General features: G+C 35.9%; 2 protein-coding genes across 10 annotated transcripts in view; both read right to left on the reverse strand.

The window, feature by feature from the left end:
- LOC132792521 (phosphatase and actin regulator 4) overlaps positions 1–26,938 on the reverse strand; it is a 138,200-nt gene that overhangs the window by 39,936 nt on the left and 71,326 nt on the right. The window contains exon 1 of one of the 9 annotated variants that reach the window (XM_060801943.1): positions 24,771–25,543. The exons of 7 other annotated variants lie outside the window; for them this stretch is intronic. In XM_060801943.1, the coding sequence (XP_060657926.1) occupies positions 24,771–24,807 (37 nt within the window). In that variant the 5' untranslated portion in view covers positions 24,808–25,543. Of the gene's footprint in view, positions 1–24,770; positions 25,544–26,938 lie in introns of those variants that run through there. One more of the 9 variants, XM_060801944.1, reaches the window with a different exon arrangement.
- LOC132792747 (pickpocket protein 11) lies at positions 16,145–19,473 on the reverse strand. Its single transcript, XM_060802205.1, has 3 exons — positions 18,486–19,473; positions 16,345–16,527; positions 16,145–16,251 (listed from the first exon to the last, which is right to left on the reverse strand). Exons 1-3 carry the CDS (start codon positions 19,471–19,473, stop codon positions 16,145–16,147), a joined length of 1,278 nt encoding a protein of 425 aa, XP_060658188.1.

Raw genomic sequence — 26,938 nt, forward strand, 5'->3', positions numbered from 1 at the left:
AGGGAGCTATCAAGTTGCGTTCGTAATAAGCCAATCAATTCAGTGTCAGATGAACTGCTTCATTAATTTCACTCGGCGAGCATACAAAAGGCTCGAGAACGAGAAGTAAAAGCAGAAACAGAATTATGAAGAGCAATAGCAATGGCAGCAGCTCAGACAAAACTGAAGTATCCAATATAAACGACGCATGCCACAAAAGTCACGTAAGCCTCCAGGGCGCAAAGAGGGGGCGAGATGGAGAGGCGATGGTGATGGAGGAGAGGCAAATGGCATGTTGCACACAGACCAAAAAGCTGAGAAATAAGCCTGCTTAGCTGTTGGCATGTGGCGCACAAGGACGCTTCAGAATGGCCTCTGCCAGCTGGCTCTGCGCAAAGAGCCAACGAAGCGTATTGGCGGGCAAAATCTACCAACTTATTATTTATGTAGCAACAAGAGTGAAGATGAGATCGCATTGCTGAAGTTACGATGCGTATTTGGCGCTCTCAGGTGCGTATTTTAAAAGCACAACAACAACAGCAACTCGAAAGGAAAAGCGCGTTAACATTATATCAAGCGTCTTGTGGTGGTAAATAATAATATTCTTATACTTCAATGCGGACAGCAAAACAATGTTGATAGCTTAAGCAGCAAGTTGGGGATGGGATGGAAGGAAGCAGACCGAGAGAGTGATGAAGAGAACGAGGAGAAGTCTGGTAATGGCCGCTCGTTAGGTGGCATTAGGGAGTGTAGCAAATTGACCAACGAATGACACAAGGATAATCGCACTGAAAATACCATCTCAGATGATGCTGCTGCTACACAACAGTTATTTGTAGTTCCAATTGTAAGGACTGTTTGTCTGTCTGCCATCCTATGTGTATGTTTGTGTGCCTTAGCAGCTGCCTCTATCATTAATTGTAAAAGTTTAGGCCTGCCTCATGTCAATTTACGCAAGTCGAGCGCAAAGTTTTTTGCTTTATTTGTTTTGCGGCTCATCAAATGGAAATTTAGCTATTTATTTTGTGCGCCAGGCTCAAGCAAAAACTGAGAAACTTGTAATTGAATAGCAATTTCTCAAAGAATTCCTCATATATGGAAACTGCTTTCGCCAGTGAAATTTTGTTTGCATAATTACAAGACTTTTGCCAGATTATTTCCATATGTATATTTAGTTTTGAATAAACACACAAGACTTTCTTTCAAGTAATTGCTTTGAAAAGTTTTCGAAATTTGCATTTATTTACGCAAATTTCATTATCAGCAAATTACATTCATAATGTCATTAAGCGAAACAATTAAAAGGCAACGCTTGACGCGACAACCTCAGACTCAATTAATTGCATTAAGTATACGCAAGCATGTAAAATACACGAAATTTATGTGTCGTTTCAATAAATTTGTCGCACACACACATGACACACAACGGCGCCTTGACTTTGTGCCTTGAAAATGGAAATATTGTGAGCAATTTTCTCCCGCGTCCAGTCAATGCACTTTACCCACATACTTGGCATACTTTTCTATTCTTTTTTTTACTCGCCGCCGGAGGAGAGAGTGTGAGAGTGAAAAGTGAGCGTGAGAAAAGATTGTGACAAACATGTTTCGAGTACTCAAAGAAATACAAATTTTCGGTTTCATTCACGGCCAATGCTGAATATTTATTTTCAACGCAATGGCGTGGGCGTTGATTTGCGCTTTTTTATTGGTGAAAATTCATAAACATTTTTTTAGCGCAAAGCATAATTTCATTACTATACCAAAAACAGCTAAAAGGCGATACACGCGAATGCGTTTAACAGCTCGTAAAACGCAAAACGTAATGCGGAATTGTTTGTTACCGAATTACCGATAATCAAATTTGTGAATCGAAACGAATAATCAAAATTGGAAAATCAGGGCAAACGAGAATTTTTCGAAACGAAACGAAACGGGAGAAAAACTTAATCGAAACGAAAAGAACAAACGCGTCAAATTGTCTTTTGTATCACATCACACACAAATGTTTTTGCATTAATTAATAAACATTTTCCATAATTTTCTGTTGTTGTTTTTTTTTGTTTTTGTTTGTGTTTTGTTGTTTGTTCTCCAATTGTGTTTTATGAGTTTTATTGTTGCTGCTGTTTGCACGTTTTCCACACACTAATTCGAAAAAATATTTTTCTGTTTTTGAATGTTCTCGTTTTTTGGGACGTTTTGCGGCCGACGCGTCTGAGATTTGCCAACAAACTGATGCCAAACGGAAGCCGTCCAAATGTTTTTCATGACACTCTGCCGCGGCAAAAACGCCACAGTGGCGGCCACTCGACAGCAACACAGTGGCAGCCACAGCCAAAAGCAATAGCAGCCGCAGCCAGCCAACCAACAGTGACTGCGACTGCGACAGCGACGTCAACGGCGGCAGCGACATCAACTGATAAGCAGAAGAGAGCTTTTTTCGGTTACAAAAGAGAAACATTCGCGCGCTCTTTTTTAGCTTTTTACGAGTACGAGTGCGATTGAATATTTCAAATCAGCCATAAACTATGCTTGTGTTTAAAGAGTTTCAACAATAAAGTCATTAGCTAATGCATTAAAATGTAGCAAGCAGAGTAAAGGCAGTTAAGCAAACTGGCCTCTAATTAACTTTTCTTTGGCACAACAGCTTGAGCTTCAACGTAGATAGACACTTTAAAATCTACATAATTAACTTGACTGCTAAGCACTTAGAAGCGCGGTAAATAGCGTATGCTATATATAAAAGTTGGCCAGAATTATAAACTGAAATGAATTTGAATTTCTAAAATGTGTATAAAATATATAATAACTTTGAAGAAACTGAGCAGCTTAAAATAATATAAGTTCGCATTGTGAACTGAGGGAAAAATATGTAATTAGTTGTAATTATGTTTTAGACTATTTTACTTTGCTTATTAATAAAACTTTGAGGGAACTGAAGTGTTTACAATTCCAGATTTCTTATTTTGTGATGAATAGAACATTTGTAAAATTCTTTGAAATTTAACAATGAATAATACAAAAATAGTATATGTGATTTTGGAAGAGTACGCAGCAATAATAGTTAAATAAATATGAAAATATGAACCGAATATTTAAAAATTTTGAAAAAATGTACTAAAATATTACTTATTTACTTATGAAGTCACGCAATAATAGCCAAATTAAATTTAAAGTTAATTTATCCAAATATTCCAGATTCTTATTACAGAAATAAACATATATATGTATATAGCAAATTGAACATTGCAACAAGGTACAGAATAAAATACAAATTGCCTATACTATTTGAGTTGAATTGTGATCAAATTTGAGTCACATATGTTTAGTAAAAATTGCTTTAAAAATAATAATTGTTCCCACTAACTAAGCCACAAATATTCTTTGGCAACTCTGCAGAATAGAATTTAAACAATCAAAGAACTTAGTTAAATTCATATCAAATTTGAGATAGATTTCTGTTGAGTGAAAATTGTGTAAAAATAAGTATTTCGTTCACCAAAAAGTGTTTCTTTGACATTTTTTAATTCATGAATCTGTTGAGTAATAATTGCATTAAAATAAATATTACTTCCACCGAAAAATGTTTCTTTGACATTTCCTTTTTCATGAATTTTTATGAGACTAACTTTACGCTATTAAAGAATGTAATAAAATTTGTGGAAATAATTTAGTTACAAAATATGTTTGGCCAGTAGAATGAAGTGCAACCAAAATGGAAGAGAACACACTCAGAGCAAAAGCTCGCTCTCTTAGAGACGCAACACGCCTGAGCGAGCTTTTTTTGCTTGCTGTTCTCTTTTCGGCTCTTTTCAAACTAAGTAGCGCTGTCTTGCTTACTCTCGCACCGTGTGTTGTTGTTGTGCGTTTTGTTTATGCTAGGCCTGTTTGTTGGCCCGGCTCAACGCACGAACACACACACACACGCAGACAGACGCATACGTAAGCACACTCATACACACTTGCGCTTAAACTGTACTGTGTTGTCCTTTCGCTGTTTATGCATACAGTCTGATTGAAATCATGCAAAGACCTTCTCCACAACATTTTAGGGGATGAGCAGAAAATGAGGAGAGGGAAGGGAGAAGGAACCTGTGGCTGGCTTGAGTAGATTATGTGCGTCAATGCAGCAACAGCAGCAGCAACGCCATTGCCATGGCCAAATGCGTTCGTAGGCGAGCATCGCTATCTCATTCGCTCTCTCTCTCTTTTGCTGTTGCCTGTTGCATCGTAGTTGGTAGCGATTATGTCCTCGTCTGCTAAAGTTACGGTCAGTTGTGAATTTCAATTAAAAAGGACACGCAGCAACATTGATTAATTATTGCAATTAGCAGCGCAAAAAAGATGAGAGTACGCAGAAGAAGAATAAGAAGATGAGGAAGGCAGCAGCAAATTAGCCAAAGTAGCCTTCATTAGCAACGCCCAGAAGTATGCTATGCTTTTTATTTATTTCTCACTATTTCTCACATTCTATTTCACTCTCATTCCTGCTCTCTTTCTCTCTCCTTCTGTCTCTGTCTCTGTATTTACTTCATTGCCGTGTTGTGTAGTGAGCGCGCCTCAAAGTCATAACTTGAGCTCTGCTGTTGTCCATAGAAATTCCTCTGCATCCTTTTTTTGTTTTTTTTTTGACGTTGTCACTGCCAATGCCATCGAGAGCGACTTCCTGTGTCCCTGAGTGAGTTGCCCTTCAATGCCAAAGCGCCGCATTGTCAACACTTCATTTCAGTTCCTTTCTTTTCTCGGGGTGTGGTAAACGTTTTTCATTTGCAATCAGACGCGCGCTGTGTATTATGAGCATCAGCAGCGGCAGCTCGTCCTGACAGTGACTGCCAAAGGATGTGCTCATGGTCGAAGGTCGCTCTTGCGTTGCAGCTAAAAATAATACTGCCCTGAAGTTGTCGTTGCGTTATTCTTGTTGTTTTTCTGTCCCTGACAATGATTGTAGTCCCTCAGCACCCCTAAAGGACACCCGCCACGCAGCAAGGAACAAAAAAAACACGAGAGAGATAAACACAAAAGGTATGCACAACTTTTGGGGTTATAAAAATAAGCATACATTTTGGGATAATACAAGGATTAAATCAGGCATATTATGTGCCGTCTTATAACACTTTACGTAAGCAAACTCTCACAGCTTGAACTATGCCTTTTTTTTGGGTTAAAGGAAATGGATTATTAAAGCAAAAAGAACGTGTAAAAAGGTAATGCTGCCCATTATCGATAATTGAGCCAGTTGACAAATCAGAGTTTACGTGCCATTATTATGCTAATTTATATAACGAGACTTGCTTTTGTTAAATTTCAGCAATTTTGGTAGTGATAGGTGCCCAAATTTTGTTTAAGTTGTGCTATCATTGTGTGAATTATGATATACAAATTAATATACAAAAGATCTTCAACATTTGAAGAAATCCAATCAAAAAATAAAACGATTTAAAAAAAAATATTGAAAAAATAATTAATATTATAATTGCTTATGTAAACTAAGGATTTCTACATGAAAAATATATTAAAATATAAATATAATATATGTATAAGTAAATTCTCTTCATGAATAAACCATAAATTTCATTTATTCATAATTGGGAGTCTTAAAGAAAACTATAACAAATGTTACTTATTAAAAATGAAGATTTTCTTATATATTGTAGCATCATTTTCTTATTGTATTGTATTATACTGAAATATACCAATTTAACATTTGGTATTTTTATTAAATAGAGTTTAGAGCTTGAAATATAAGTTTCCAGTATTTTTTTACCTTTTTTTAATAAAAATTTAAGATTTTTAAATATTTCATAAATGGTGATCCAAATATTGGACTATATTTAGTATTTAATTAAAAATGTTGGTTCAACATTTTCCTTACAATTCCCTCAAAGCGCATTTTTGTCGTTACAACTACTAAAGAACCTAAAGAACTGTTGAATTAGATATTTACCTACCAATTTAAAGAATATTTTTGTCGTTGGAATTGCTAAACAAGAAATAAAAGAATTGTCGAATTATTTTCTATCGCTACAACTTAATTATTTCCCTAACTATGAAGGATATATTCTTGTTGTTGGAATTACTAAAACAATTTAATGAATTGTCGAATTATTTTCCAAACTATTTTAAGACGTTTTAATAGCTGCGCCTTTTTTTAAGAGCTGTTTTGTCGTTGCAATTGCTAAACAAAAACTAAAGTTCTGTTGAATAAGATATTTCACTATAAAATTAAGGAAAATGAAATATGCGTTAATAAATTGTCGAATTATTTTCGTAGCAATTTAAAGTATATTTCAGTCGTTCCAATATCCCGTGCCTTTTTCGAAACACAGTTTGATTGTCGTGTGTGTCTAAGGCAAAGCCAGAGGCTAATCAAAATTAAGATTATTCCGCACATTTTCGAGTTGGCAAGGCAAGTTCGGTGTTGCTGCTGAAGGCCGCTGGATGGGCCCAAGAGGCGGCCAGCAGGAAGGGCGTGTGCCAAAGGACCTTGAGGGTCAAATGAATTTGAGCGCCACACACAATAAGAGCAGAAAATAATGTGAAATATGCATAAAATACAAATACAAAAAGAAGACGAATACAAATACGAAATGTAACAGAAATATGGAATACAGATACATGTTGCCACATACAGTTTATGAGGTTGCCCACAGCAAAAGCAACAGTAACAACGACAGCAAATAGTAGAACAACAACAACTGAAACTGAGAGTGGAAATATGTGTGTGTGTGTGTGTGGAGAGCAGCCATCCAAAATGCCGGAGAAGAAATGGCGTCCTTCCGTTCCGTTGTTGTGCCATTGACAAGCCAAAAGCGATGGCAAACAAAGGCAGCCAGCGCCCCGCATCACAACAGATAGACAGCAACAGACCACAGACAACAACAACAACAGTAGTAACAACAACAACAACAACGAGGCACGAGGACAACAACAACAACAGGAAGCAGAGCAAAAAGGGATGACCGCGGGCTTAAAATTCCAAGGCAAATGAAAAATAAATACCACAAAGATACAAAACAACAACGCCGCGACGCCAGCAATGCAATTGAAAATTTTGCCGCAAAAAGCAACAGCAACAATAACAAAACAAAAGGACAAAATAGCGAAGAAAATAAACAAAAACGCGAGAAACAAAAATAAAAACCAAAAAACAAGAAACCAAAATAAAAACAACAAAACGAGCAACCGCAAAACAAAAAAAAAAAAACAAAAAACGAATTGCTTACATAATCACAGGCAACAGCAAAAAGAGGGAGTGGGCAGCTCTTCAAAGAGAGAGCGAGAGCGAGATAGCGAGCAAAGAGAACAGCAGCAGCAGCAGCACGTGTTTGTCTCCCAGCTTGTGCAAGTGCATGTGTGTGTGAGTGTTTGTGTGTGTGAGCAGCCTCCGCCTTGAAGCTGAACTTGCTTTTCAATGTTTTTACTTGAACTTGAATTGATGCGCTCGCTGCTCTCTACCTCGTTTGCTCTCGCTCGCTCTATCTCTTCTGTACGTTCACATTGTTGCTTGCTCACTCTCGCTGACACGCTTCACTCATTATATGACGACGCGCACGTGTTAAGAGCTTTTACACCCCCACACACATTGAAACACTACATCGCTCTCTTGCTCTTTGACTTTACTCTTAAGTTTACAAAGTTTGTGTGTTGGGCGTCATTAAAAATGCGAGTGACGCAAGTGATAAAAAATTAATGCCAAAGAGCGCAAAACAGCTACAAGCAGCAGCAGCAACACAACAACAACAGCAACAACAACATAACGAACAACAACAAGGAGCACAAATGATAATAAGAACAACAAACTATTTAGCATGTTGATGATAATTCCTGGTCATAACTTTGATGCTTTTTATGGAGCTAACAGGTTGCCCCAAAAAGGCGGCAACACACAGCAAAACGAAACAGCAGCCAAAGGCAACGCCAAAGAAAAACTCATCGAAATGGACAACAAAAAAGTAGAGAAAAGTTGAAATTCCAAGGCAATATTACTCAACGAGACGATGCCCTTGATAAAGTGTTGTTTCCTTGGGACTAGGATAATATAAAATTTATTGGAAATTGGACAAGATGGTGAAATTATGTGTCAGAGATTAATTGAACATCTTGTTTAGTAGAATAGAAAGATATGTGTTTAAGAAAAGTTTTTAATTCGCATTTTGGAAGAATATTGTTACAGGGTTAATTTCAAAGGTAAATCAATAAAACTTTATAGACTTTCTTTTATATACATATATAGATTTGGTATTTTCTTGAAATATCAATAAATCATTAGGAATAAAAAAATTGAAATATATCACTCTAATATTTTGTATTTTTATTAAATAAAGTGTTTTTATTTAGTGAATAGCTTTATGATAAAGCAATAAACTTAAATAAAAATTATATAAAATTTGGTATATCTTAGGAACAAAAAATACTAAAATATACCAATCTAACATTTGGTATTTTGATTAAATTTAGTTTTTTTAAGAAATAACTTTATGATAATATTGAAATGAACATAAAATATAAATTTCTATATTTTTATCACAACAAAAAGATCTCTTGCTCATGAAACTTTTAAGATTCGAGGGTATTGAAAAGAGAGAGAGAAGACAAAATTGTAGCTTAAGCCGTATTCAAAGTAGTTTTTATGCGGGCATTTGTAATATTCATGAGCCCAAGTCCAAAAGGTGGCCAATAAAAAGAACTGTGTGTGTGTGTGTGTACAAAGGCGCACACAAGAAGAAAGCAATGTAAAGAGAGAAAGAATATGGCGAGAAGTAAATTGACTAAATTAAATTTTAATAATTAAATGCAGGCGGCAATGATGATGCCCCTTTGCAATGGCAACTGAAACAGCAGCCGCCGCAACGAATCAGTTTTCAGTTCTGAACACGTGTTCCTCCCCTCTCTCTCTCTCTCTCTCTCTCTCTCTTTCAGAATCCTCTACCAATCTATGGCCCTGCACTGTCCTCTCTTCGGTTGCCATGGCCGAGGAACGAAGAAGCCCACGTGCAAATTTGCATGCGAAATTCGGTTAGGAAAACAGCTTGAGGAGCTCACTTGAAACATGTCGTTGCATAAATAAAACCGTTTTAAAACACAATGCTGACAGCGATAATGATGATGACGATGATGATGATGAAGATGACGACGCTGTCAGCGAAGGAGACGAACACGATTATGATGTACATCGAGTTAGGATTGAGGAAGAGGAGCTGAAGGGAGATGCAGGACGTCGTCGACTTTGATTGACTACCAGAAACTTGAACAGCATTTGCATAAGACTCGAGACTTACACAATGGACAATGCGAAAAGCAAGTGAAACAAGCAAAAACAACAAATGACTGGAGCCCACATAAGCCCCGATTATTCTTCGAAACAAATCCATATACTCACTCGTACATTTCTAAATTTAAATGTTAAAAAAAATGCACAAAAAAACATGTCTGATGAAAACAAGATTATCGCAAAAGCTGCTTCAGGATCTAAAAACCTGAACACATTTAATTAAATTACAGATATCAGCAAATAATATTTTAAAGAATCTGCAAGGACACACACAGAGAAGAGCCAACAGATTCGCATTAATGCGACCATGGAGCACAGCAATGAAAAGCAAACGTAGCAAAGCAAACAATCACCAAGAGAAAAAAAGAGAACATTAATATTTGCGGTAGCAATGTGACAATTGGGAGTCATTGCATGCCGAAGCTGTGTGGCGACAAGGACAACACAAAGGAAATAAACTGACCATGAAGGTGTGTGTTGGAATTAGCGAGGTGACAAAAAAAAAAGGAAAGCTTGTATGGGATTTTTAAATCACATAAGCTAATAATAGAATTTAAAGGTAAGCAAATATTATAGCAAATAAATAAACAAATTTGGGACATGATTGTAATATAAAACAAGAAAGAAAGTTACAGTCGAGTGTGCTCGACTGTGAGATACCCGCTACTCATTTTTGGTAAAGGCAAAAAAATGCGGTATTATTTTCAAAATATATCGAAAATACTAAAAAAAATACTAAAAATATACCAAATGGTATGTTTGGTATATCGATATAGTACACCATTCAAAATATACCACAGACGGCACAATGTACCAGATTGTCGGCCAAAGCAACTAAGACCCCATACAAAAGTATTTCTTTAATAACTTCGACAATTTTTATATGATCGCAACCAAATTTTCAGTAATCATAACTACTATAATTGTTATTGTATATACTAAAATTCGTAACTCTAGCTTTAAAATTACGCTTGTTATTCGATTTTTTTGATTTGCGGGGGCGTGGCAAAAATTTGCAACAAACTTGATCTGCGTGCAAACATAACAAATGCTGTCGAAAAAAAATTATAGCTCTATCTCTTATAGTCTTTGAGATCCAGTGTTTCATACGGACGGACGGACAGACACACAGACACACAGACGGACATGGCTAGATCGTCTCGGCTGTTGACGCTGATCAATAGAATACTTTATAGGGTCGGAGATGCCTCCTTCTACCTGTTACATACGTTTCCTGCCGGCACAAAGTTATAATACCCTTCTACCCTATGGGTAGCGCGTATAATGAAATACAAACAAAATTACAATTTTAAAATAATGCCTGACAAATTGAATCAAACTGAAAAAGAAAAGCACTATAATAATTAAATTTTATTAAGCTGTTAGTACCCCAACTCGAATGTGAGATACCCGGCACTCATTTCCAATGAAAGCAAAACATTGTCCAACCGGATTATTCATGAAACCGATATATACGCAATTTTGCGCAAAATACCAAAACATATCAAAAACTATATTATAATGTATAAAATATATCAGTAGAACAATAATATATACACAATTAATATTGTGAAAATATCAAAATATGCCAAAAGCCATATTTAGTATATTGATATACCACTTAATTTAAATATACCACTAGAACGCTATTACTCCACCCCATGCCATTGTCATTGAATGCAAAGTAAATAATTTGAACTTCACAGTTTAGAAAGAGCACAGTAAGTATGCAAGTAAGTACAAACTACAACAAATACTATAAACTAAAAGTTGTATGGAATTTATATAAAAAAAAATGTATTAATCATTCATTTCATTAATTAAATAAGTGAAGGAAATAAACTGCAGAGCACAAAGTTCGTTAAAAGTTAAATTGAATGTAGTTTCGCAACGCCTACGCTGATTAATCGGCAACAAAAGCGATGCTAAATGGCTGCATTAAATGTAAGTAAGAATTAATGAAATTAGACCAGAGCAAACCGAGCAAAAAACAAAACTGAGAAATCATCGTAATTTTTACAAAACAAAAAACAACAACAAAATTGTTTATTTGGCATTAACGCAACTTTTTATGGCCGTAATTCGTGCAAATCGCTTTCCTTAGTGAAGGTTAACATGGAAATGTTCTTTGGCTGCTCTCGGCAAGAGAGAGAAACAGAAAAAATGTCTATAAATTATGTATTCAGTTGCATGAACAGTTAGTCGAAGCCAAAAAAAAACAAAAATACCACGCCATAAACAAATTAGCCAAGCTTGCAGTCTGAAGCAGCTTCCCCTCGCCTTCACCTCTCTGAACTCGGTGAGTAATTCATTTTTATGAGCTGATGCTGTCTGCCACAACTGCGGCTTGTTGTTGCTGTTTGTTGGTTGCCACTGTTGCCTCAGCACGTTGTGCTTGGGTTTTGGATTTGGTTTTGGCTTTAGATTTGGTTTTGGTTTCTGTCTGGTCTGCTTCATTTCTTTTTCCCTTCGCTTTTTGGCAGCAGCTAACGAAAACAAATGATTATCATTTTCAGTTGTGCAATGCAAAACAGAAACTGAAACAGCGACAGAGAAAAATCTGTGGAGAATACCTGCCAAAAAGAAAGAAATGCTTTATAGCCACGATATAGAAATTGACAACTGATAAATCATCAGTTAGTGCAGGCAATTGTTATTTTGGCATTTTGTCATTTGGGCGTCAAGGACAAACGAATAATTAACTTGGCCCCAAATGGCTGCCAATGTCGTAACAACAGCAGCAGCAGCAGCTGACTCTGAAATTGAAATTCTCTCAAGGAAAAAGCAACAACCAAAAAAAAAGCAGGCGACGATAAATCAAGTAAAACAATCGAGTGAGAGAGAAGGGAGACAGCTGATGAGACAGGACATGGACATGGACAAAGGACAAATTGTTGCACAAAAATGCGTTGTAATTGCCGAAATCAAATGGCCGTAATTTAGGTTGACAGTCAACGACAACGACAGCAGCGCAGGACAGGACAGGGACAAAAAAAAAAGGACACTACAATTTTATTTATGCAAATCGCATTCAACTGTGTGTGGGAAAGTATCCTTGCTGGCCACAGCGGAGAGCTTGGAGCGACGACGACTGGAGGCCAAAAATGCCATATTAGAATTATGCAAATGAGTTACGAGAGAGGGAGAAAAAGTGGGGAGAGAGGAAAGGAAGCTCAACTGATGTTGCGTTGCAAGTTCGTCCTGTGTGCACGCATCCTGTGCACGTGTCATCTCATGTGCGTTTTTGACGTCCTTCAGGATCACAAAATTGTGTGCGCTCTACGAATTAGCAAGCAGCCCTCCATCCCCCTTAAAATCCACTTCAGGTTATGGCTTCGAGAGTCCTCAGCTCAATATGCGTTCGAGGCTGACAATAATGTTACTGCCGCCGGAATGACTTTGATTAAAGTCAACCAAAAATGCTGTTGGCCCCAACTATGTTATTTATGTATACTCGCATACACGTTGCACAACTCTCTGTGTGTGTGTGTGTGTGTGTGTGCGTGTGGCAAGGTGAAGGGCATACATACTTATAAATATCCATAGCCACAAAGTCCTTGCTCTGTTGTGCTTTTCTGCCTTCCTTCCCTCAGCTGAGAATGTGCCTATATCAAACCTAAATGCCACAGCACATAAATAGCCTAAATTACGGGGGCTGTTTATCTGCATGAAATTCTAAATTAATATAGCTGCTTACATTTCATCGGATGCCCTCTGTCTAGACTTTGAAGACAATCTAACGGCCTGTTGCGCATTCAGTGAAAAGATTTTACCAATGACTTTCAATTATGCATCATTAAATTTGCAGACCAAATTGACAGATACATAATCTAGACAGCAAATACTTTGCCATTGTCATTGGTGAAAAAATCAAGCAAAAATAAGTAGAGATGAGAAAGAAAAATACGTCTTCTTTAAATTATATATTATTTTAAAATAATTTGTGCCAAAGTATATTTTCGCTATTCCTAGTTTTTTTACAGTTAATAGTGTTAAATGGAAATTTAATAAATATATTTCAAATCTTTATAAATATTTGCGAATAAATATAGAAAACAAATAAGATAGATACAATCCAGTGTGATCGACTTAAGAAATTCTCTATTCTCTTTTTAATAAAATCAATTCATTTCGGTATTATTTTCAAAATATACCGAATTATACAGAACAAGTAAGAAAGTTACAGTCGAGTGTGCTCGACTGTGAGATACCCGCTACCCATTTTTAATAAAGGCAAAATATTGCGGTATCATTTTGAAAATATACCGAAAATACTTTTAAAAAATACTAAAAATATACCAAATGATATGTTTGGTATATCAATATAGTACCGCATTCAAAATATACCATAGACGGCTCAATATACCAGATTGTCAGCCAAAGTAACTAAGACCCCTAGTAAGTAGGCGTTTTTCCCATACAAAAGTATTTCCTAAATAACTTCGACAATTTTTATCTGATCGCAACCAAATTTTCAGGAATCATAACTACTACAGTAATTATTGTATATACCAAAATTCGCAGCTCTAGCTTTAAAATTACACTTGTTATTCGATTTTTTTGATTTGCGGGGGCGGAAGTGGGCGTGGCAAAAATTTGAAACAAACTTGATCTGCGTGCAAACATAACAAATGCTGTCGAAAAAAAATTATAGCTCTATCTCTTATAGTCTCTGAGATCCAGTGTTTCATACGGACAGACGGACAGACACACAGACATACAGACACACAGACACACAGACACACAGACGGACAGACGGACATGGCTAGATCGTCTCGGCTATTGATGCTGATCAAGAATATATATACTTTATAGGGTCGGAGATGCCTCCTTCTACCTGTTACATACATTTCCTGCCGGCACAAAGTTATAATACCCTTCTACCCTATGGGTAGCGGGTATAAAAACACAATGTTTAGTATACTGTTACGTTGAAAATATACCATAGAGCACACAATAAACAGATTTTCAATAAAAATTCTAAGACCTGACTGCACCAGCATTTTATTGTCATTCCCTTCGATTACAATAAGAATATTAAATTATTAAGATATATGTATGTATCATTTAAACACCCCTCGCACATGTGCTTAAGCTGCGACGCTAAATCAAGGAGAAGAAATCACTTAGGACCATGACGGTGCGGTGCCTGATAAGTTGGCGGTTTTAAAATTAATGGAGACGTTAGCATTGTTCAAATCGTTGGAAGCTAAGCTGCTGAGTGAAGAGCAGCATTATTTACCCATTTGCCCATTAAGAGAGAATGGGAGTTGCTTAGATTGCAATTCTGTGGCACACAATGAGTTGGCTCTGATGCGTGTATGTGGCTGCCACATTATACGTGATATATGTACATATTGCTTATATGACAAGCTTAAGTACCTCGACATCGAAAAGCACGCGCTTGACATTAAATTGATTATAAATATCCACACACACACAAAAAAAGTTTTCGAATAAAACACATTTCTTATGTGAGAAACTTGGTGGTGAGCTTTTGAAAGCTTTTAGTACACATATACACCCTGTGACGAAAGCTCCTCGATAGAAAGCTACCTGAGCTGTTAGTTAACAGCGCTTTAACAGTTGCTGTTAAGTATTCAAATTGTACATGTTCGTTCAACTTACCCACACAATGAAAAAACTTTGAATGCACTTGAAAGTCATGAGAAAACTCACCTGCAATGAGAGAAAATGAAAACAACAATTAATTATTGACACTATTTTGTGGTTAAAAAAAAATCAATATAACAAGGTTAATATTCAAGAGCAGTCTGAATATTTAAAAAAGCTGTTGAATACGTTGTGTGTAGATAATATAAAATAATTTTGATTAAAATTCGCTTAATAAATATTTTGGTTAAGTTTCATTTAATAAATATTATTATACATTAATATTCGTAAATAATATAAAACAGTATTTCAAATAATTCTTTTGGGAAACATGAATTGTTCTTTAATGACATTAGAGGTCTTTCTTAAAAAGATGAATTCTTTATTATATTTTAATAATTTTTTTGAAAAATTTATTCAATATCTATATAAATATTTATTCATTTCATCTAATTTCTTCATTAAAACATTCAAGTTGTTCAATTACTAAGAAAAATTCTTTACAATTTCTTAATTTAAATGCAAAAGTTTTTCTCTTGAATTATGCACACTTTTTCCATCTTTTGTTCCATAAAATTCTTTTGAATAGCCAAGCTAACGTAAACATATTTTTGTTCGTGTCCGCCGCAGCATATTTCAGCTGGCCATTTAGCACTTTGCAACTGCTACAAACTACCATAACTCGAATTCCTTGGAGACCGCAGCACTGAAATGCAGTTCCTGGAAGGCAATGGTACACAGAAATCAAGCATTCATGGGTCACTAATCCACCTGAGAATACAAGAAGCTATCGATTTTGTGTGCTTAACCTGACACACATATCTCTTTCATTTCAATTTAATGCAAGGCAAAAGGCAAGCTGATGTATTTATGTATGTACGTTAGTGGGTGGAGGTCATCAGGTGACCTTTTGCAGCTGCAAACTTAATGATCGCCATGTGAAACTAGATGAAAATATCTTTCAATCTATTTGTTTTTTCTTTGCACTCACTTTCTCATCAATTGCTGACGCTCAAGTAAATGATGTGCTGTTTTTTTTTTCGTGTTTGTTCTCTCAAACACAAGCTTCAAGTAGTTTGCCCCCGCCTCTCGCCCCTGTCCCAGTTGGGGCGTGGCTGCTATGAAGATAAATGTTTAGATGGATACATTGTGCCTCAAGCTGTTGACGAACGACTTAGGCGTATGTCCGACCAAATAAATCAAAACTAATTTCATTTGCTGTCACATATGGCGTATGCGCAATATTTATTATATGTATCTTCCTCCCATCCATCTGCCCATCGCTTAATGGCGCCAATTTTGCCACAGTCGAAATACCATAAAGTAAACAATCTCAAAGCCGCTGATAAACGAGCAGCCAATGCAAACACTCAAAACGCCTCCGACATTAGCTAAAGAGAGAGCGAGAAGGAGAGAAACAATCGCAATCACATAAACATAATTAAAACTCGATTCGAACTCAAATCCAATTATGCACAACTCACAGAGCAACTCATACCAATGATAGAGACCATCCTGGCTATACAATGGCACACGCTGTCCACCATGGCGTATGCTCAATTTTGTCTCCAGCGGCTGCACATGCCCCAACAGACTTTGGCGCAACTCGTAGCGCCAATCGTTGCATGCGGGCAGACAGTGGACACAGCTCCAGGGCGACCAGTTGGCTGCGTGTGTGTGTGACAAAAGAATCTCATTTAAAAGGACCACAGATTGCCTCCCAAGTGGGACATTGAAGTTGTTCCTATGCCTGTGCCTGAGTCTGTGCCTGGATCATCTTGGCTCATTTACTGCTGATAATCTCAATGTGGGAACTCCTTGTTTATCCCCGCCGTAGGGTAATACACTTTATAGCTCAATTTGTGGCGAAGAATAGCCAAAAGAAAGCAACTTAATTACATTTTACAGCATTGCAAAAAAGCACAAAATTTGGCTATTGTAAATACTTTCATTTGAAGAAAGTTAAATGGGAAAAAACTACTCAAATTGTAAATGGAAATAATTCTTAAAACTTTTTCTCCTTTTCAGTATTATCAAAAAATGGAAATGAATCAATATTAATAAGTAATTTGCTTATTCGATATTATTTATAAACTATAAAATGATTATTTTCTCATAATTAGAGAAACAAATAATTCTACATAGGTTGCTATATTATTACATTAAATTAATAAATAATTAAATGAAAAATTAAAGTAATAAATAAATTATAATTATTATTGTTTTCCCTTTTTCAAGTCTTTAAAAGTTTATAGGACAAGTCAAACAATGCTTAAGAAACTCTTTTTTACAGAAACATTAAGGGTGACTTGAAAAACATAAACTAAAGATACCATAAAACCATCTTTAATGTTTTTTGAGAAGTTAAATTCAAGAAACTAAGGCGCAGCTTGCTTTATTGCTGTCTTAAAATTAAAATTCAAATTAAACACAATTCTCTGAAATAGTTTTTTTTTTATAATTGACAAAAGTGGCAAACGGAAATCCTCATCATGATAGTTTAATTTAGTTTATATTTATGCTAAATCTCTGAATCTAATTATTATTCGGTTCTTTGTTCCCGTCTTAAACAAAATGCAAATTTCAATTGCAAATAAAAGTTTATAATTAAATAAATTTCAAATGAAAAGAGTAGTGCGATTGACTCTAACTAAATGTAGTTTTTATTGCTGCATCTTTTCTTTGTTCTCGATGTCAATAGAATTAAAATTGAAATCTTAAATTAATTGACAAAAAAGGAAAATGAAATCGTTAGTTCCCCAGATTGTTAATTAAATATAGTTTATATCGCTGCATCTCTCCAAATCTATAACTAAATCAGTTCTTTTTTATAATCTTAAATAAAATGGGGATTTAAATCATAAACAAAAGCTTGTAATTAAATAACTTGCAAATAAAAAGGTTTAAAGTCCCAGTCACTCAAATTAAATGTAGTTTTTATTGCTGAATTTCTCCCTTAATCTAAAATTAAATCTGCCCTATATTTTGTTGTTAAATAAAACGGGCATTTAAATCATAAATGGAAACTTGTAATTAAATAAATTGCAAAAAAAAAAGGTTTAAAGTCCCAATCACTCAAATTAAATCTAATTTTTATCACTGCATCTCTCTCAATCTAAATATAAATCTGTCCTTTTTCCTAGTGTTAAATAAAATGCGGATTTAAATCATAAAAAGCCATTCACTGGAATAGCTTTCTCATTAATAAAATAAATACGCAAATGAAAACTTAACTTGGCCATTAGACTAATTAAATGCAGTTTTTATGGCTTTCGCAGTCAGCGGAGCAGCAGCTGCGCTCAATCTAATTTAAAGTAAACACAATCAAAGCCTAATAAACCTGACTCTGGCAATTATATCCTTGAGTATCCAGCCAAAGCACACACACACACACACACACACACACATACGTAAGTGCACCCTTTATAGGTCAACTCAGATGCAGCAGAAAGCCAATTACAGCTGCCCAGATGAAAAGAAGTTTATGGTCAGCCCCGGATATGTGCTGACCGTAAGATATCCTTGAAACGTGACGCTACGGCTGCTGTCAAGAACTTTATGAGTGACCCCCCTTGAAAGAAGAGAGAGCGAAGAACACACTTTACCCCCCTCCCCACCCACTCACCCTCGAGCTGTTGCAGGCAAGCCGTGTGTGTCAAGTTGCAGTAGCTGAAATTGTGTTGACCCACGACGCTGTAGTAGAAGGGCGCACAGTGGCAGGCAGCAAGCACCGCACGGAGGCGACACTGTGGCAAGCACAGCACCAGCTCAGCTGCCTCATCCGCAAAGTGACAGCCGCGCTCAGCAACTGGATAGCTGCGTAGCTGTTCATCCGCCTGCAGTCGCAAAGCCCGCACTTGCAACGCTTTGAATTCGCCAGCTGCCACATGGAGACGCCCCAACCAGCCGGGCAAATGCACGCTGTATGCGGCCGTAAGTGCCACATGTGGCAGGTAAAAGTCATCGTCGCGCGACGCATTCAAACGCAGCTGCAAATGCTCGGTGGTAATGTTGCCGGCTTGCAACACGCAGCAGTTGCCCTCGATGGTGGGCGTCAGGCGAAAGAGGCTTGAACAATTGTGCTCGACTTCATCGATGTGGCAACTGAGCAACAAAGAGGCACAACTCGGCGATAGTTGCAAAAATTGTGCACGCACATCCGCTGACCAATTATCAGCCAACGCAACTTGCAACCTGGTGGCAGGTTCAGCTGACACCGAGTTGGCTCTAAAGTAACCCGCCAGCAGCTGCAACTCTTGCAACCAATACGCTGTTGTGTTGCCACTCCTTGCGGCAAGTTGCTCAGCGTATGCCTGCAGCTTGTGGCGACTCAGTTTGTTTCTGCTGCAAATCGTCAGCGGTGGCAGAGGCAACTCCTGCTGACTCACGCTCAGCGTAGACAAAGCTGTGATTGTTGGGCGCGCCAGGAATTGCAACAATGTGGCAAAGACCACAAAGCTCGCTGAGCAAATTCCAGCGGCAATGAAGAGGAACCAGAAGAAACGCTGATAGCGACGTCTCCGATTGTAGTACAACAGACCGAAGCCATTGAGACTCGTCTTCTTAAAGTACTCGACGAGCGTCACTCGCAATGCTCTGCTTAGTCGCGACATTTGCCACCAACTAAAAAGGGAATAGCAAATTGCATGTGTGTTTGTGTGGCAGGACAATGAGCAGCAGCATTTCAGCTGGCTTATCGTGATGTGGCTAACACGGAGACAACAATGTTTCACTGCTCTGATAATCGCGTGACAAGCAAAATTGTTGTCGCTGCTTTCGTGTTGCCCGCCATAAAAAGAGTCTTCTTCAGCTCACGCTCTGATTGCCATCGACACTCGCATCAACACAATTTTCGGGCATATAATTAAGCTCTTCAACAAGCTAGACAACACGAACGGATCTAAACATAATTTATTGACACAATTCAATAAGTAATTATTGACAAATAAATACTGTAAATAAGCAACACTGTATTACAGTGATAGTATCTTGGAGGAAAAAGTATCTCGACTGGTTAAAATGCAGTTTTAATATTACTTAGAGTATCTATAGGAAGTGTTTATATTCTCAAATTGTTGTAAATAAGTCATTTATCTGATAATATACTGAGAACATTTTAGAATATGCCGAAATCTATATTTGGTATATTGATTTACATTTAAAATATACCATCTAACACTATATGTGGTATACTAATATCATACTGTTAGGAAAAGTCAGTTATTGTACAAAAAGAATAATATACCGAAAACTATATATGGTATATTATTTTGCATTTATAATACACTGGAAAAAAATGTCATTTATTGTGAAAATAAAAATATACCGGCTAAATATAAGAATATACCAACAACTATATTTGGTATATTGATTTACATTTAAAATATACCACATAACACTACATGTGGTATATTAATATCATACTGGTAAGAAAAGTCATTTATTATAGAAAAAAATAATAATATACCGAAAACTGTATATGGTATATTAAATTACATTTATAATACACTGGTGCAAAATGTCATCTATTTTGAAAATATAACGACTATCATAAATATTAGAATATATAGTACTGTAAACTATATTTGGTATTTTTATTTACACTTAAAATATGCCATAGATTATAAAATATTCAAGATTGTCAATCAAAGCAACTATGACCCGAATGGAATTATGCAATTTTTCCCATACAACATTATTTCTTTAATAACTTCTAACTTCTAATTATAATTGTATGTATTGAAAGAGCTACTTACTATATATTAAAATATTTTTATCAAACTAGTTAAAATATAGAACAATATATACCTCATTTTTAAACCAAAAGAATATACCAAAACTCTGCCCCCAATTCTTCAAAGCAAAAACTCATGCTGCCAGAGCAAACATAAATACTCGAAGATCAACACCACGCATTCAGTTATTTATTAAGGCAAACGACAAACTTCTTGGAATTGGATATTTCAATAAAATTCGCTGTTGTCAATCAAATCGTTAACACAATCGCAATCGCAGCGCAAGAGTAATTCATCGTAAGATTGCGTGTTTGCAAAAGAACGGCAGAAATTCTTGTAAATTATATTTAATTCAACAAGTGAGTAAACCATTTAAGGCAATGACTACATTAAGTTGCAAAAGTTTGTGTAGCCAAAGTCAAATGCCGCATGCGAACCGAGCAAACTCAAATAGAAGCCCAGCAAAGAGAACGAACACGCACACACACTTCGATACAGATACAGATACATTCACAATGCCAGCTACAGATACAGACACAGATACAGATACATTTACATAGACGTCGGCAGACATGCAATATAACAAGCTTCAACGGCAATTTAGCGCACAGAGCGACAAAGCGCGAGTGAGAAAGAGAAAGAGCGAGAAACTTGCAAATGCGACGTTGCATATTAATAGAAAAGCCGCAGAGAAATAGACTAGTTTCTAATTGGCACTACGAATTCGGAATACTCTATATTCTCTAATAATAGAAAAACGGAAAAAATAATATTCTATTAGTCAATTGTAGATAACTATTTGCATATCTCATTATAGAAACGTTCGCCGGCAATAATAAAGTCCATTCCGATAACTTATCTGGGCCATCAAAAAGATTGGTACGTCAAAAAAAAAAGAGAGACAACCTATGGCAATTAATTGATATCAAATAAATAATAATTAATGCAGCGCGAAAAGAAAATAAAATGCATTGAATGACACTTTAATTTAAAGTAACTTTAATCATTATATTTGTGAACTGCCAACTTGTTTAAGAAGTCAACTATATGTAATGATAATTTTTTTGGATATTAAAAAAATAAACTTTAACATAACATTGTTATCAAATATAATATATTTAATGTGGAGAAAAGGTAAAGCATTAAATTTTATCAGACATTGAATTGTATTAACTATTAAAGAATAGGTTTAAGACAGTTAAGAGCTGTCAACTTGCTTAAAAATACTTATGTTAACAATATTGGTTTGTCGAAAGAAAGGAGGAAAAACATTGGCAATCAATTGTAGTTCAGATTAAAGTAACCAAAAGGCTAAAAGATACTTGTGGACTGCCAACTTATTGTAAAATTTAAGTTGTCTTTTGTTAATATTTGTATATCACAGCACTGTGAATATTTCTTTCAAACTGTAATGGAATCAAAAATGTTCGCTTTCACTCCATTAATTTAAAGTGCAATTCAAGTGCAACTATATTGAAATAGTGAGCTGCCAACTTGCTTAAAAAGCACAAGAAACTATTACACTTTAAGAAATAGTTTCTCTTCCAAATATTTTGTGCCGTGAAGTGTAATGCGAATTTCATAGCCAATTGCCTTGGCATTTTTTTTAATATTCCTCAACGGATGCAGAGTATAACCAATAAGCGAGCTTGCCAACTAGCGCGTCATATATCCTCACAGCTGGCACGCCTCCCCCAACCCCTTTTCTCATTGCCCTTCTCTTTCGTTCGTTTATCTCGCTTCGCATTCCTTTACGAGTTACGTCAAAAAACAAGCACAAGCACACAAGTTGAAGCGCCAAAACGGAAAGCAAATGGCAATAGCAACAACAATAACTGCGACTAGAGCACAATAAATTCTAATAAGAAGCGCACACATGCATTACACACACACACACACATAGACACACACACATCAATGGAGATCCAATCGACGCCCACACAAAAATAATTTCCGGTTCAATTAAACGCTTGTTTATTTATTTATTTATGCGCTCTGCTCCCACAAAGGCGGTGGCTGCAAAGATTTCTAGGTGTATTCGAGGGAAGAAGAAGAAGGGGGAAATTATCAGAGTTTTCTTTTCATTTTCATTTGCTGTTTAATTGTGAACCACAAAAATTTGGCACTAATTTGTTTATGAATGAAAAAAAGATTAAAGCAAGCTGCGTTGCGAGTTGGCAGCGCCATTAAAATCAGACCACACACAGAGCACAGCAAATATTAAGTTGGCAGCGCTGCTGTGAGGATTGGTAGCACCAACATTAGTTGAGTACTTAAGCAAAAAGAGAGAGGGGAAGAAGAAGCTTCGTATCCTTTGCTAACCGCAAAATGATTGCATACTTTAATGGGCCAAGCACTTAGAGCGCAACTCGTCATAGCAGTGCGCTGCGCGTCTCGCCTTGCACTTCCTGTCACAGTCGGTGGCACATGCGATAGCCGGTGCGGGTTTGAGGCGGATGCTGCACATTGCAACCGTACTACAAATAGCGTTAAAATTGAATCAAACTAACTGAGAACGCCGTTCGTAGCGACAGAGGACACGCAAATGTGAAAGGTTAAGGGCTTCAGAATGTGTGAGTGTGTTTGGGGCAGAGACGTATCTGGGTTGCTCCCGTATGTTGCCACATTTTTGTTGCACTGTGCACGAAACAATGGCAAGTGTAAGTATCTAGTATACCTTTATGACATGCACTTTGTGCAACTAAGTTTGTCTATAAAACTGATAAGAGCATTTATTTTAAATTGAATAAAACATAAAAGTTGATGTTATTGTTCACTCTCAAAGATGCCGCATGCAAAACAAGTTGCTGCAAATTATATTTCAGCTGAATGTCAAGGTGGAATCTTAAAAATAATAGACAAATACTAAAATGTTAATGTCAACAATCATAAAATTAAATGACAAACTAACTCAACATTTGCATATCATTTGAATGACATTTTTAAGGTAATTTTCTCAGAGATCTTTATGAAATTTTCAGAATATAAAGTTAGTAGAGTAAAATATATATAATAAAAACATGAAACTTCTATCTTTGAAACTACAATAAATATGGAATTCTTCATTTAATAGACACAAAATAATAAAATAAATATTTATTTAAATAAACAAGACTTTTCCAGTTTTAAAAGACAATATAAATGGGAACATCGTAATAAATACTCAATATATGTATACAAAACTTTTCTTATTTTTAAAAATCATATAATAAATATTTGCAATCTTGATAAAACTGATGGACTCATCAAATACTCTTTAACATAAAGAAGCGAAAATAACTTTGCAACGTTTTATGAGCAGCAAACTAAGCTATAAACATTCAATATTCCAATAATGATAAGATTTTACAGTCGGAATACGCATGATAACTGTAAACTATAAAAGCGGGGCGGACATATTTTAGCAGCTAATGAAACTAAAGCATAAAGCAGAAATTGCGCTAGAAAAGTGCAAAAGACAACTAAAAATCACTTTGTACTCTGGCGATTCACACGCATACAAACTCACACACACACACAGTCACATAGTCACACTCGCACTCAAATCCTTTAAGGCAAAAAGCAAACGACAAGAAATAAAGAAGAAAACACACAAGCACACGCGAAGAAAGAGGAATATAAGACAAGTATAAAATCTCATGCATTTTGCACACACAGATTTTACAGGGCAATAAAACGGGCAGCGCTGTCCACACACAAAAGCAACGCGAAGCGAAGCTGTGAGCGACTGCCATAAAACTGTTGATAACAGTGCCATAAACATAACACACAGTGAGAGTGAGAGCACGCCGAGAGAGCGCACGCAAATGAGAGAGCGTGGTGTGGGAGTTCGAACGAGAGCAGGAGTAAGTGAGCGTAAATTTGTGCGACACGTGCGCATGCACTCAAACTGACTGGCGACACGACGCTTTGTGACGTCGTCTATGACGTTGGCAAAAGCCAAGAATGCGAAAGTGCGTAGAAGGCAAAACGCAAAAGAGAGAGCAAAGAAGATGAGTTGTGCGTCGCAAAAAGACGCTGCTTGCAGCGCTGTCGCTGTATAGATATGAGTTGCCTAATGAGCGGAAGGAAACGCGACAAATGAATGGGAGAGGAAGGGAGTAAGGTTGTAGTGAGAGAGAGCGCGCGTGTTAACGATGCGCGCTTCTTCATATGCATAGCACAGGTCGACATACCTTTGAAACAAGCACAACCCATGATGTAGCCCATCATCAGCGTGGCTTTGAAGTCGCTTCTAAGCTGCTCAGCGTACTTGTTGTTGTTTTTGTTGTTATTGCTGCGTCTCTTATTTCGGTTCTTGTTGTTGTTGTTGTTGCTGTATTTCTAGTTGTTCGTGTGTTTCTTGAGCTTTCATCAACGTTGTGCATCAATTAATGGCAGTTATGGGAATTGTTGATAGTTGGCGAATCCTTCTCCACGTATTCTCATGTATTTTTAAGCACGCAATCTGTTTTTATTGCTCTTTCAACGTTATCGCACTTTATGCAATATGAATGTGTGCGATATGTAGGTGCGTGTATGTGTGTGTGTGGCCCCTTAAAACATTTATTTTATTTATTCACTTATTTATTGTTGTTGTGATTGTTGTGACTACAAGACAAACTTTGATTTACACTCGACTTTGTATCACAATTTGCTGGTTATTGTTGTTTTACTTGTTGTTGTTGTTGTTGGTGTTATCTTCCTGATATCGGCTAATAAAGCATATTCACTTTAATGATTTCACTTCACGTCTTATTATTGATTATCACACATTTTGCTGTTGCGTTTTCTTCTTCTTCAATTTGTGCGTAAGGAAAGAAAATTTATGCTCTTCGATGATTTCACTCGTTGCGGCATTTGTTGTTGTTGTTTTTGGTTTTTTGGTGTGTTGTGCGTTTAAATTTATTAAATTTGATTGTGCTGTTCTTTTTTTCTGTTTTTCATTATAATTTATGCTTTTTACAATATCACAAAAGAATCACTGAACACGGCGCACAATTAAAAGATTTATATTATTTATATGTATGTATATCGAAGGAAATTCATCATAGCGTAAAACAAAAAATTCATTTTGCTTTTTATGCATAATTGATTCGGGTGACTGAAGGTTGTTTAATAATAGCATTTTATATGCGGAGAAATTACATCGAATGCTTTCAATCAACTCATTTTATTATTGCTTTGCGGTCAACTCGGTGCTTGCCCATATCATAATGGCATTGGCTTAAATCATCAATCATTTCCCATTTTCTTTATTTTTATTTTTTTGCTGTTTCGTCAGCGGGTGATTAATATCGTTGAAGCATGCAAAACAAATATTCTAAGCTCATTTTGTTCGAGTTATCGACACAAGAAAGCTTAACACAATTTTGTTATGCTTTATTAGACTGATAAATATTACCTAATAATAATAATTCTACTGTTTCATAACTCTTTAAAATTTATTGATCATTTTTCAATGAGACTTTAGAATATAAAAAGCAAGACTTTGAAATAAATAAAAGTCTTGAAAATGCCTTCATATGTTTGCATTGCATTTTAAGCACTTAAAAAGCACATGAAAGCTTTTTGGATAAACGAGCTGTTATTGTAAAAACTTTTATACTTTCATATAGGATAAGAGGATTAGCTATGAAAATGTTGTTGAATAACAAGGCAATTTATTAACCAAAAGCTCATTAAAGCTTCAGTTTATCATTTAAACTTTGAAAACTGTATGAAAGACATATTTAAAATCCACAGACCAGAAAAATTCAACAGAATTTATCGAATTTAAAATGTTCTAAAAGCTCATTAAAGCTTCTTAAACTACTTTCAGTTTATCATTTAAACTTTGAAAACTGTATAAACATATTTAAAATCCACAGACCAGAAAAATGCAACAAAATTTACCAAATTTAAAATTTTCTAAAAGCTCATTAAAGCTTCTTAAACTACTTTTAGTTAATCATTAAAACTTTGAAAATTATATATAACCCACAATAATTTACCATCAAATGTATATGATTGAGCTGATTATAGCTCACGGTATATATTAAAGTTAAGCTTAAAGCTCCTTGAATGCCTCGGCTATGCAAAGCATCCAAAAGAGAAAAGCTACATCGAATTAAATAACGCCGTTCAAAAATTACATTTTAAGCAATTAATAAATACTAGAATAATCCAGTCATGCACTTTATACAGTTGCAAGTTTAAAACAGTTTCTGTTTTTTAGTGGTTTATCACTTTTGTGGGATTATCGCTGGGTAAAAAAATGACGAGCACATTTCGAGAAAACTGACACCAGCCACAAAAAAACACTTGAGCAAAAACTGGCGCGACGCCTCCGAAACAAATTGATAAAGATTATAATCCAAAAGTC

The sequence above is a fragment of the Drosophila nasuta genome, chromosome 3 (genome assembly GCF_023558535.2).
Source record: "Drosophila nasuta strain 15112-1781.00 chromosome 3, ASM2355853v1, whole genome shotgun sequence".
NCBI classification, from domain to species: domain Eukaryota; kingdom Metazoa; phylum Arthropoda; class Insecta; order Diptera; family Drosophilidae; genus Drosophila; species Drosophila nasuta.